Source organism: Anticarsia gemmatalis, chromosome 8 (genome assembly GCF_050436995.1).
Source record: "Anticarsia gemmatalis isolate Benzon Research Colony breed Stoneville strain chromosome 8, ilAntGemm2 primary, whole genome shotgun sequence".
NCBI classification, from domain to species: Eukaryota; Metazoa; Arthropoda; class Insecta; order Lepidoptera; family Erebidae; genus Anticarsia; species Anticarsia gemmatalis.
Window position 1 is genome coordinate 11575397 of NC_134752.1, and position 13239 is coordinate 11588635.

Here is a 13239-nt window from a genome sequence, read left to right on the forward strand (position 1 = left end):
GCAACATTTTCTATAATTACCGTTACGAATGAATGTCATTATGGATCGTCATAAATGAAAGTAACAGCAAACAACATCAAGATATATTAAAATACACAACAAACTAACATAATTTATATCTTAGATATAATCTTACAAGTGTAATATTTCATCTAACAATCCGTCTAAACTACTAATACAATCTGTGTTGAAACTCTTCTTATCATTAATTATAACATCATAATTATTTTTACGAAAATTCGCTAAGAATTGACTCGGTAACACAAATTCTCTGCGAGGTAAGTACGTTGTATCGACATCCATCGCTTCGGACTTCATTTGACTATAATTATCATGAAGATTGAATATCAATTCACTTCGCGGTTCGTTCAAAATACTGTCTAACACTTTGTTCCTCTTCGCTTCACGTTTAGCGAAAGATAGATCCATAGGTACATTGACATCTTCGTCCATACGTTTTTGTTGTACAATCGCTTTAGGCTTCGTAGTTTCAACAGGATCTACAAAGTCATACTTATCCAATAACTGTATTAAATCTTTCGCTATACCGTTAGCTTGTTCCATAACTTGTACATGATGAATATCGTCCATACATTGAAAAAGTACTGTCAAACATCCTATATTTGATAAATCATTCATTATTCCTGTCAGTTGTCGTTGTATTTCTTTCTCATTGAGAATGATAATTTTTCGTTTTTCTTTAGAGAATGTTACTGCGGGGAATTTGCCGTCAAGCATTCCTCGGTTAGTGAGGTGTGTGTGTATTGCTTTCTTCCAGAAGTTTAATGCGGCGAGTTGCACTTCCCAATGTAAGTCGTCTAACGCCGCACTGATCATGATCTCGTATAACGCGTGTAGGAAACTTGTGGGTAGTTTCTGATTGACGTATATTCTTGTTAGAACGTTTAACGCCTCCTTTCGCACCATGCCTTCAGTGTCGTTGCGTAGGATGAAGAATAGTTGTGACTGAAATTAGTAAAACATTTTGTTAGTAATCTAATATTAGGATATTATTTTAAATAAATTTCTACTAAAAGAGATTGTATCCTACATAAGCGTTTGCATGTAAATCGTCTGAAAAATTGAGAAGTAGGTAATAGCAAGGGAGGATAACAATAATTTATATTTAAAAGTCGAACAAACATTAGTTATAGATATTTAAGTTTTGTGTGAAACTAAAACACATCTTCACAGTGAATAATTATAAAAATAACATCAGAAGTGGGTGTCCGTAGCAGTGACGTACAAGAATCTCAGGACTACGGTAAGTTGTTGATCTTAATGTTATTAACTACTTCGAGTAAAATAAATGCAGTCATAGAAATCGTACCAAAGACATAAGCTATTACAATTATAAGATGCTAATTAATTTAATAGTCCGAAACCTTAGTAGAGAGCCTAGTATAAAAAGTACGCGGCCCGTCCCGGCTTGAATTTGACACAAAACCTTGGCATAAACCTATACATTTTAACTTTCCGAGGATCGCTTTATCGCTCAGTGAAAACCGCATGAAAAAATAAGTAGATTCTGATTCTCGAACTGACATAAGCAGCGAGGGGACTTTTTAAATGTGTAGTGAAGTATACTTACGTAAATATCAGGGTTGTCAACGAGTACTTCTTGCCATATGCTGTCGATCTTGGTGGCAGCGGCGAGACACTTGAGCGCGGCGCACTGCGCGTAGTACTCCGGGTCGGTCAGGCCAGCCCTAGCCGCGAGGATCATGAGGCAGTGCTCTTTTATCACTCGCTGTAGTGGCATGTATTCTGAAATTATATTATTGTAGTATTAGTTAAATGTTTTACATACATTTATAATATTATCATGCATATTATACTCGAAAGTGTAGGCAGAATGAAATACACTCGTTTTGCCGTTAACAATGTTAGTTTCAATCGTAGTATTGGACGACCATAGTGCCATATAGTATATGGCAATAGATTGGCCAATACCATACATAGCCAAATTACCAAACGTACACAAACTATTATTAAGAAAGATTCTATTATAAATTGGAAAGGACGTAGAATAGCAGTCCGACCGGGGAATCGAGCTCGGGTCCCACGTGGTCAGCAGTCGTATACACTACCGACCAGACTCAAGAAAAAAAAGGAATGTGTTCTGATGTTCTGTAAAGGTTAAAATACGTAACATATACCTACATAGTGAGAATAACAATAATAATATGTAATAGATACCTATAAGGTAAGGTTTATTGTAAATATATTTATTTCAATTTGATATCTTTGCCACAACACCACTAGTGTGTGCTAAGCTTTATAAAGTAAAACCACTTACTAATAAAGGATATTTCCGTGCAGCTATTAAGTAGGTTAAGCGCAGAGTCCCGCACCTCCCAGTCTTCGTGCTGGGTGTACAACTTGATCACTCCGCCGATCTCGTTCAACGTGCTGTCTTGCGTGCACTTAGACTCCACGAGAAGTGACATGTTCGGTGAAAGGAACTTCTTCACGCAAATGTCCACTAGATCTAGGACTTGCGCCACTTGCTGCAATAAAGGTGGGTACTTTTAGAAATTATACATGTAGGTATGTGTTGAATTAGAAAATTCAAAGGGTTTAAAATATTACTTTGTAAATTTTGCCTCAAACTTACTAATCTATTAATATATAAAATATCTAGACGGGAAACTTTTAGAGTCCAGCAAGGCCACTCTTAAGGTAAAAAAAGGCGATTAGCGCCTTTGTCATCAACTAAAGATTGAACATTTATTTAAACAGTATTGTATTAAATCACACGGCAGGGAAACATCGATGCATGGTATAGATACACTTACCTCATATTAGTAGAACATTAGTAACATTAACATTATATTATCAGTAGTTTAGTGGGACATTTACTAAATAACTGTTATAAAGATGTTTAATAAATAAATTAATATAGGTACCCGAGATTATATTGAATCGAATTAATTCAATAGCCACTGCAATTAGGGGTTTAGGCGCATTAGGGCTAATTCTCATTATGGCAACCGACTCGCTAATGGACTACTTCTCATTATGGCCACTTCTCATTTTGGCTACTTCTGAATACGGCTACTTCTCACTTGGGCTACTTCTCATTATGGCTACTTCTCACTTGGGCTACTTCTCAATAGGGCAACTTCTCACTTGGGCTACTTCTCGTTAGGGCTACTTCTCAAAATTGGGGAATGTTTATTGAAATAAATGCTGTCTTTATGTACATATAATATAACATGTTTATTCATTCATAAGAGATTAATGACATTATTATAAGAATAAATCAACATTAATTGAACCAATGTAATAGGTAAGTATACAATGTTATAAGTATTACTTCTTGTAATTACTTTAGTCTGGTTTGAAACAAGTACATTAATTTCGACAAAAGGTATAAAAAGTACTTACGAAACTAAAAAATGGTCAAATAACAGTTCTTACATTTTTAAAGAAAATGACTTATTACCAGCTTCTTACATAAAGGAATCTACTGATTGTTAATTATTGTGTTGATTTATGCTTCTATAAATATATACCTAATTAATATTGTTTGTCGATTATTGTGTGGATTTATGTTGATTTTATTGAAATTCAAGTAATTAAAGGAAGTGACACCTAGTAATGTTTACATATCCTTTAACTATTGATTTGTGTATGTTATAAATAAATGTTAGTTTCAAACCAGACTAAAGTAATTACAAGATGTAATCTTATAACATTGTATACTTACCAATTACATTGGTTCAATTAATGTTGATTTATTCTTATAATAATATCATTAATCTCTTATGAATGAATAAACATGTTATATTATATGTACATAAAGACAGCATTTATTTCAATAAACATTCCCCAATTTTGAGAAGTAGCCCTAACGAGAAGTAGCCCAAGTGAGAAGTTGCCCTATTGAGAAGTAGCCCAAGTGAGAAGTAGCCATAATGAGAAGTAGCCCAAGTGAGAAGTAGCCGTATTCAGAAGTAGCCAAAATGAGAAGTGGCCATAATGAGAAGTAGTCCATTAGCGAGTCGGTTGCCATAATGAGAATTAGCCCTAATGCGCCTAAACCCAATTAGGTTCAGTGGTTTAGTCAGACTGACAGTCTATTAAAGAAATAGAACTACGGGCATTGCATATTGAACTCTAATTGTATCTAGATAAAATCTATTTTGAAAATTGAATACTTTGAAAGACTTGTCAAGGTGTAATCCGAATAATATTTGTTTAGCATTTTTGATAGTGAGAACTAGTGTCATTGAAAAATAAACATTAATTTTGTTGAAAATATTGAAATACGATCAGCTGTTTACCTTAGTCGTCAAAAAATTATGCTTCAATAAATTCATGAGATCTGCTTGAAGACTGATGATTTCCAGATTATCATACCATGGTATATCATGTTCTTTTAGTAGCATCTTCATAGCATCCAGCAAGTACGACAGCATCCTCAAGTCATCCTGGGCCATGAGGTTCTCATTCACTACCAGGGCCCCTTTACCATCGCATAGAATGAATATTTCCAGCAAATAAAACAAGCTTTGGAATATAGGCCCTGCTTGAGTCGCATTAATATGACCACGTAATCTTAGCAAGCCTTTTAAAGTGTGAGTCGTCACTTTGTTCCTGAGCGTCTCCCCACCTTCTTCTAACAACATCCCGAACATATAACCACTGGAGTATATATGATCGGTGACAGTCCTCCCCATCTTCACCATAAACTGTTCTATAATGTCCGTCATCTTAAACATCTTCATCTTAGAAAACTTATGCAGTGCAGCGTATTTAGTCAACGGCACCAACAAATAAGTGATTATTTGCAGAGAAAACTCAAAGTTGTAGCCATTCCTCTCAAACGTTAGGGGAAAATTCAATTCTTTCGCGTGCGATTTCTCAAATTTCGACCAAAATATATTAGCTTGTATTACAAAGTCTATAATCACAAATGCATCTCGTTTTTGTATCGCCTTCACTATATAGTTGCGGTAAAAAGCAGCCATCTTTTTACAGAATTCATCTGTCCTCTTACTGAACATAAGATTTGCTAATGCCACGAAAAAATACCGGAATATGCACACGTTTAATAGCTTCAACAAACAAGGGTTTCTTGTCGCATTGTAAATGTCGAATAATCTTTGATCAATTATATAGTAATCCCTGAGTAAAGATATAACTCTGTTGACAGTCACATAGTTCTCTGTTTCGCTTAAAACAGCAAGTAACGCGCTAATGTGAGCGTAAATTTTGTCGCAAAGTACTTTATCAGTTTCCACGTCGATGACTTGCACATTTAGGTAATCGCTGGCCAGGATTGGTTCAATGAGATACCCGAGTACTTCCATTAGTTCCGACTCTAAATTGTATTCGTTGAGCTTCCATACTAATTTAGCCATGAAGCTGTATGCTGCTTTCGATACTTGCTTAGGTTTGTGATGAATTGTTGGATGGTATATGTGCTTCCACAACTCTTGTTCCATGATTATTTTCAATCCGGGGCAGTGAGAAATATGTACTGTAGCTAACTTGATACATGCTACGTGCAGTTTCAATGGAGGTACATTATTCAAGTTATCGAGAACGCAGTACTTGAGAGACAAGGCTGGGAAATCTTGCATGTCTGGCATTTGCATGGGTATTCCATGTTTGATGAGGATCGTGACAATTTCGATGAAGAATACTTTAGCTTGGATACTGGCATTGTTGATGTATTCCAGTGCATGATAGATAAAACCGGAGAAGCTCGGTGAGTCTAGTATGAGTTTTCCTGGACCTGGAAAAGAATGAGTGAAATTTGATTTTCTTGTTTAATTATGTATTTTTCTACTTAATTAAAATCATTTCTTGATAATATACAGGGTGGTTGTCTAATCGATATAGCCACCTGGCTGCTGCCGACATATTGGTACTATTCAACTTAAATTACGACTCATCGTTTCGGAGATATGATACTTAAAAGTCTTAATATTGAGCTATTTTGTATGAGACCCGGTGGATTAATTAAGCATTTTTACATACTTTTACATCTTTTTAAAGAATATAAACTGAAAAAGTTTTTAGGAAAGTAGCCATTGGACAATCGTGTGCCTCTGTAAATAAATAGTCTACGCAATTTTTTCTTTAAATACATCTAGATAAGTAGTTCCATAAGTTTATTTTGAGCTGATGCTCAGTCAAGCGCAACAGGCTGTGCTGCTCGCTTGTTCATTTATACCGTGTCCAAAGTTATTTGAACTCGAATAAAAAAGTATCAGGTTTTTAGCGTGCATTGTGTCACCGGAGCCATGCCTCATGGATTGCTTTTTTTATACTTTTTAATTAGCAGCCTTTTCAATGCCCCTGACGCGGCTTATGTACCTACAGTAAGCCAAATTGAAAAACGAATATTACTTTTATCCTGTCCTAGAGAGGAGTCTTTTCGTGATTTCTTGTGTAAGCAATATGTAAAGGCAATAAGTACTTTTTTTAATAATAAGGAAAACTAATTTCTGTTTATTTAAAACTCTATAATATATTTTTTTGTTTAAAGCAGTCGTAATATAATATTATATCCCAGATGGAATGTTTCAGGACTAACCTATGTAGGTTTTTATTTAAAGCCGGGAGTGTATCACTGCAGGGCAAAGGCTTTCCTTCCCATCTTTCATTTTAGTACGTACCTGTGTCTAGGTATATGCTTTAGGTAATTAATATTTTTTATGTGAGTCCACCTCACGGAATAGGGAGAGACAGCAGAGACACTATTTCGTGGACCACATAATAAAGACTTCAATACTATTTTTAATGCTAGCGGTTCGCACCGGCTTCGTAACAACAAGTAAATCTTAACAAAATATAAACTAAAACCTTCCTCAAAACCCACTCTCTTTCTGTGCTGATGAAAACCACATGAAAATGCAAAACATACAGGCGCGGCGAGGGGACTTTGTACCTAATCTTATCTTATATCTTATCTTAGGGGTGCCGTTAATGACCGGCTGACACTTCGACCACTCTCAATCCTTTGTGTCACCCCCTCCTTTGCTACTCTAAAAGTTGGGGGGCAGAGTTGTTATGCAACTCATCGGTTGTAGCCTGTAGTCTTATGGCTTGGGGTAACCGCATCCTAGAATATCCATTCTTTTCCTTCCTAAAGCATCACATTCGCACAGTATATGTTTCATGGTTTGTGCTTCATAATACTTGCTTATTATTACGCTTACGTAGTGATGATAATAGTGATTGTGACTTTTCGAAGAGTTTGTTTGAGGTGCGAAAATGCAAATCACCCTAACTATCATATCTATGCTAATTGTTAACTACGCAAGAGAGATAAATGCACAAATATTTGACTGTCTGCCGTGATACGGCTAGGGGGTGGGTCCTTGATTACTTTATCAAATTTCTTGATTCGGAAGTCGAAGGCACGGCTTGTTAATTGTTATCATTGTTTCGTAATTATAATCAGACAATCAAGGATGTAGGTATTCGGAATTGGGTTTTTCTTTTAAACAATATTATTGATTTTTGCAAATGTTTCTAAGTGACGTATCAGCTTAATAATATAATCTACCTACGGCTATCTAAGTATAAACTCAGGTGTCGAATTATTTAGCAATAATGTGGTCAACTTGTCATGATATCTGAGTTTTAAATCGCATCATGCTGACCTATAGCAAAATTGAAATAATGCAACCGCAGGACTATGCATCCATTTTTTATCGTGAACATGACAATACATTTTCATACTTTTTAGCACCTGCCAGCTAGTTTATTGCGGTCGTTGTTCTGTGAAGTAATTTATATAATGTTTTAAGAAGTTATCTATACTGATAAGATAACGTGATACCATCTTCCTCTCTAAAATCAACGTAAGACCGAGTTTGTTAACGTGTTGGAATATAAAGCAATAAACACTATTGAGTAAGGTACCTATAGGTACACGTTAAAAATATTTTATTACATTTACGCCCGATTTTTCAGTCTTCTAAATTTCTATCAGGTAGATTTTCAGATAGAATTTTGGCGGTTATGTATTTGCTGTCACTTTATTTAGCAGATAGGTAATCTGATAATTCCAACTGTGAAATTGGAGTCCTTTTGGATTTTGCGGATGTTTTGATCCTATCAATTAGAACAGACTCCAAATGTATTTGGCGACTTGTCATACGCATAGGTACTAATTTTAAAACAAATAATAAAATCTCGCACTGTCAAAGTTGTTACGACTAGTGGTCCGGCCTCTAAGTAAAGGTCATATGCGTCGCTCCTGCCGAGAGAATATCCTTCATACTTCATTATTTGGTCTAGTGGACGCGACACGTTTTTTTTTTCATTACATATTTTTTTAAAAGATCTAAATCAGAATTATGGCCATCTTAAAGATAAAGTTAAGAAAAACAGGTGTCCATTCGCATCTACTTACTTTGTAGGACCTCGATTAATCTTGTGGCCTTTACCTTGGTTTCTACGAGCCCATGTGACATGTTGTCACGCCCTCACATTGTGCCGGCACTGCGTCGCTCTAGCGTCATATTGTTTACACACACATGATTATTAACGAACATAAATACGCGCAATTTTTAGTTAACAAAGACCAAAGTTCGCGCCTAAAATACAAGACCTACGACCATGTAAAACTTGGTGTAATGAGATGTGAAACTTTATAACAAAACTAACGCCCACTCTCGCATTCCATAGCATGTAAATCTATTCGCTCCGTACAACAAGATAAGAGAACCGTTATACAAATAAAAAAAATATAAATAACATACCGTTTTCACTGCGATCATCCAAAAAATGAAGTAACTTCTCCGCGTCAATTTCATTAATCACAAGTTTCCCTTCAATCACATATTGCAAAAGTAATTTAAATTTCTCCAAATTGTTGTTCACTTCCATTTTTCGTAGTTATCTGACACACTGACGATTCACTTCTTGTTTTTATCAGAAAGTTAATGTTATCGAAGCTTCGCGTCACTACGATTACACCACTTCACTGCCTCCATGGGTACGTATTACTGCCTCTAAAATGAAAAAATACGTTTAATAAAATCGTCTCATTTCCTAATTAAGCAGAGAATTAGAATATTTATAAGAATCTCGTTTATCCGGTTATTTTACTACGACAGAATTTTGCTATTGGCCAACGTATTAACGCAATAATGTATGTAAATAGGAACCTCAGCGTCGAGATAGAATTTTTATTGTTTGTTTTTGTCTGGTTTATCACTCGCGCGACCAATCCGTAGAACTGCTGAATAAGTGTGAACGAACGAACCAAATATTTTTCAGAATTAGATCAGAGTACATAGGTGCGACTTCTGATAAAACATGAGGTTTTTTACTTCATTTTGCCGGTCTATCGTTAATGTTAACCTACTTACAGCAGTTGGGTCGAATAAATATTTTGCACTCGTATTTGTGGTTCTTGAGCAGTCCGGTACAGGTTCCCGCTCGTGTTTCTAAAAGACTAACAAAGTATGTAGGAATGCGCTTAAGCAACCGTATCGAACGTAGTTCGATAGATATGTTAATAGTTTACCTCAAACCGGTTTAGTATCACCCACCTAGTTATTGGGTATTTATCTTGTTATTAAAACTGCTTGTTTGGGGGTCTTTTAAACCCTGATGAAAATCAATAACTGCAATAGGGTTGCCATATTTTATCTGCCAATCTAGAATCACGCAGATTCACGCAGTAAAATATAATATGCAAATGTTTGACGGGTGGCGCCGGTCGGTGTGACCACATCGGTGGCTACACTTGCATCCTGGAATGTGCCTGACTATGGGTATAAGGAAGACATGACGTCTTTAAACTATTTTTGAGTGATTATGGCTACTCGCGTGTGTAGACTTGAAGAGTTTCAGCCATCTTTAAACACGGAGCAAGCCGGGTTTTTGGAGATCACATTTTAGAAGACCAGCAAGTAAAATATCGGCTTTTATACTTTAAATAAGTGAGTATGAGTAAATTCCTTCAATTCCGTTTAAATGCTGTTTTATAGATCTTCACTATACTGTGCCGAATTGTCGTCCGAATCCGAGCTACAAGCGAGAGTCGTCCGGCGTCCTATAATCTAGGACAAATCCGACAAAAGTCGAACGGATGGCAACCCTGTTATAGAAATGCATCTACAGCATGCAGTGTTACCCTCTTTTTATTTAAAATTATTGCTGTTTAGTTTCAAATTTATAGCTATGTCACTGGATGATACATTTTAGGATATCCCCTACATACTGTAACTATCAGAACTCATTGTTGCGACAAAATAATCATGAATGTGACCCGAGACCGGGCATTGATAGCGAACCCACATGACTCAAGTATGTTGGTCATCTGAGTTCAATGCTTCATTGGGTTGTTACAAACTTCTGTTTATGTCGAGTAAGTATTTATGTATAATTATTATTATAGATACAATAATGTAAAATGAAAATGAAATAAAAAAAATTAAGAGTTTAGAATAGATGTACCTACATAATATATTATATTAAACATGGATTAATACATAACTTCCGTAGGTGCTTACTAATAACTGTTCATAACAGTGATATTTATAATATGACTTTAACATTAATTATTAGCACCGCCATTTTTTCTAGACTTTTCTGACGATCTATGCAGTACCTAGTATTTCAGTTGACTAGCTCGATATTTCACTCTATAACTTAGACCAGTTTAAATGAATACCGTCAACCAACATAGTGGTTTAAAAGAACGCGAATAACGCATCTTTTTAAGAATTATTAGGCAGACATAGTCTTATCAACCAGCTGGATTACTTCGGTAACTATTTATTAATCTGTGTATTAACCAAGCATTAGCTCCCAGTTTTAGTTTCACCCGAATTTATGTACTTAGTTCCGACTTCACACGAAGAATAATTAAAACTCAATGTACCGTAGATTCAGAGGCATTAATTAACCTGTGTTACTTGCTTATAACGTAGATTTTCTCTAGTAAAACAACACATACAAACAAAAAATATTTTTCTGAATAGGATCTTCAATAAACACCGATTTAAATCTGAAATACGGGTCTCAAAAATAAACCTTTCAATTCGTGTGAAATCGCGACTACTAATTCCTACTACTTATCACGTATGCTACTAATCTAAGCATATTAGCCATTAGCCATAATATCATGTAAAAGATTTTAGATGCTTATGTGTTGATAAAAATATGTCAGCTAGATTTATTGATCATGCTCCTTACCATGAAAAGTCGCTTGCGATTTTGAATCGTGCAGAAATCGCCTCGCAGTGTGAAAGTGCACTTGTACGGTGCCGCGGCCCGCGCAGTAATCGTTGTTGCCATGGTAACGAACTTTGTTGATACCTTACGTTAATTCCGCAAAATTTTGCTTTTAAATACTAAAAAATAATTAAGCATGTATTTCGATACAAAAAAACTATTTACAGCTTGATAGCTTGTGTTTTGTCTACTGTTATAGTCACGAGTTTTTAAGTTGAATGACAGTATAAATTGTATGTTTACTTCAGAATGAACCTCTAATCAAGTTCGTAACCTAGGAAACGCCCCCTCAGTAATCGAAGAGATAACTGTTGGAGTGGTGATTAAGCACTTTTCACTCGGCATGTTCGGGTTGGCGCCATGATAAGATTGCCTTTACAAAGTCTAACTAGGGGACAAAATTATACGCTTTTGCATATGCTGCGTAACAAAATTAAAAAGTATAAGCATTAAGAATATTAAGTTCCAAATGTCTACCTATGTATACATCTGTCCTACAATTATAAAATAGGTACTGTGTAATACTATTATAATAATTGGAGCTAAACATTTCCAGGCCTGCAAACTTTGTTGGCAAAGTGAAAACCGGTATAAAAAAAAGTATTGAATAGAACAGATTGGGTACAAAATAAATTCCATAGACAATTTTTTAGGTTTTTCAATTTTTTTATTGTTTTTTTTTTCAGCTGCTAAGTCAGACACAGGAAACAATGTGAACTTAGCAATGGAACAGTACATAGCAACTCTAAATAATTTACATACTAACACTTAAACTAAAACTAATAATTCTATTCTATTTCTACAATTGCTCCGACTTTGGTTAGGGCTTCCTTGAGTTTTTCCGCTTCATCCTTGGAGATATCAGCCTTGACTACTGTGGGTACACTTTCTACGAATTTCTTGGCTTGTACCAAGTTGAAGCCTTCTAGAAGATTCTTGACTTCTTTGATGAGTGCCACCTTTTGTTTGTCATCAAATTTGGTGAGTTTGACCTGAAAAATAAGAATATATTTTACAGATTCATATTAAAAATAACAATTTAGGGCCGATCTTGACTTGTTCCCAAAAATACAAGATGGAGGTTGAAAACCATGTAAACAAAAAATGTTTTATATGCCATGACACATTAGGTAAATGATATTGGCCATTGAGTAACAAAGTGTGCCAGGTAAATCAATAGAAAACCAGAGATCTCTAATCTGCTTTGACCCCTACACAATGTCCACTGTATTGACAGAAAGATTTGCTTTACAAATGCTTATAGAACTTGGTAACCACTAAAGAATCTAGGTCATAAAATATCTTACAGTGAAGCTAGTCTTCACAGCTTTGGGCGTAGCTTCTTCCTCATCCTGTGCGGCTGGTGCAGCGGCAACGAAGCCACCCATCGGCATAACAGGAGCATCGGGCAAGTTTAGCCTGGTTTTTAGCACTTTGCTAAGTTCTGACACTTCAAGAAGATTTAAGTTAGTGATTTCAGAGACAATCTTCTCTATTTTTGGTGAGACTGGTTTCTCTACACCCTCTGGTACGGGAATGGTGAGAGGAGTCGCTGCTTGGGCCACCTCTTGACGAAGGATAGCACTGAAAATGATACAGGATCTTGTAAATAAAAAAGTTTATACACACTCAAATATTGCAAACTTCTATCGTGTAAATGCGTTACATTTATTATAAATACTAAGAAATTAAGAGATTTTAGATACTCTTGCAAAAGATAACCTTATTCACATAACTATATTTATGATACAGATACTTGATGTTCTTACCATCGTGAGAATGAGCGCCATTGCAAAGGAAGGTTCCTAACGATCCTAATGCCATTCATTATTGTAACTTTTTTATTATATTATACTGGAGAATAAATCAAAATCCCAAAATTATTTTTAGGTTATTCAGAACAATAGACAATATTTATTTGACAGTTTGTTCTACTAGGGTTGGACTTGATCATAAAGTCTAGTAGAATAATAGTGAAAAGTTGGTGAAGCAAAAAATTATACTACTACATTAGATTGCCTAAAAACC

The 13239-nt window shown here is 35.4% G+C and overlaps 2 protein-coding genes across 7 annotated transcripts; both read right to left on the reverse strand.

Moving 5' to 3' along the window:
* Positions 1-67: 67 nt before the first annotated feature.
* LOC142975102 (integrator complex assembly factor Brat1-like) lies at positions 68-9626 on the reverse strand. Of its 6 annotated transcripts, none has more exons than XM_076117777.1 (7): positions 9522-9554; positions 9339-9416; positions 8727-8978; positions 4290-5746; positions 2300-2510; positions 1592-1767; positions 68-966 (listed from the first exon to the last, which is right to left on the reverse strand). In XM_076117777.1, the coding sequence occupies exons 3-7, from the start codon at positions 8851-8853 to the stop codon at positions 133-135; spliced, it is 2805 nt and encodes a 934-aa protein (XP_075973892.1). In that variant the 5' UTR covers positions 8854-8978; positions 9339-9416; positions 9522-9554; the 3' UTR covers positions 68-132. The 6 variants fall into 6 exon arrangements, with proteins under 6 accessions (XP_075973892.1, XP_075973893.1, XP_075973896.1 ...); XM_076117778.1 differs by having other exon boundaries at positions 9497-9550; XM_076117781.1 differs by lacking the exon at positions 9339-9416 and having other exon boundaries at positions 9522-9626.
* Positions 9627-11856: 2230 nt separating this feature from the next.
* mRpL12 (mitochondrial ribosomal protein L12) lies at positions 11857-13140 on the reverse strand. The gene is made up of 3 exons (XM_076116999.1): positions 12981-13140; positions 12519-12795; positions 11857-12203 (listed from the first exon to the last, which is right to left on the reverse strand). The coding sequence occupies exons 1-3, from the start codon at positions 13037-13039 to the stop codon at positions 12000-12002; spliced, it is 540 nt and encodes a 179-aa protein (XP_075973114.1). The 5' UTR covers positions 13040-13140; the 3' UTR covers positions 11857-11999.
* Between the last annotated feature and the right edge of the window lie 99 nt (positions 13141-13239).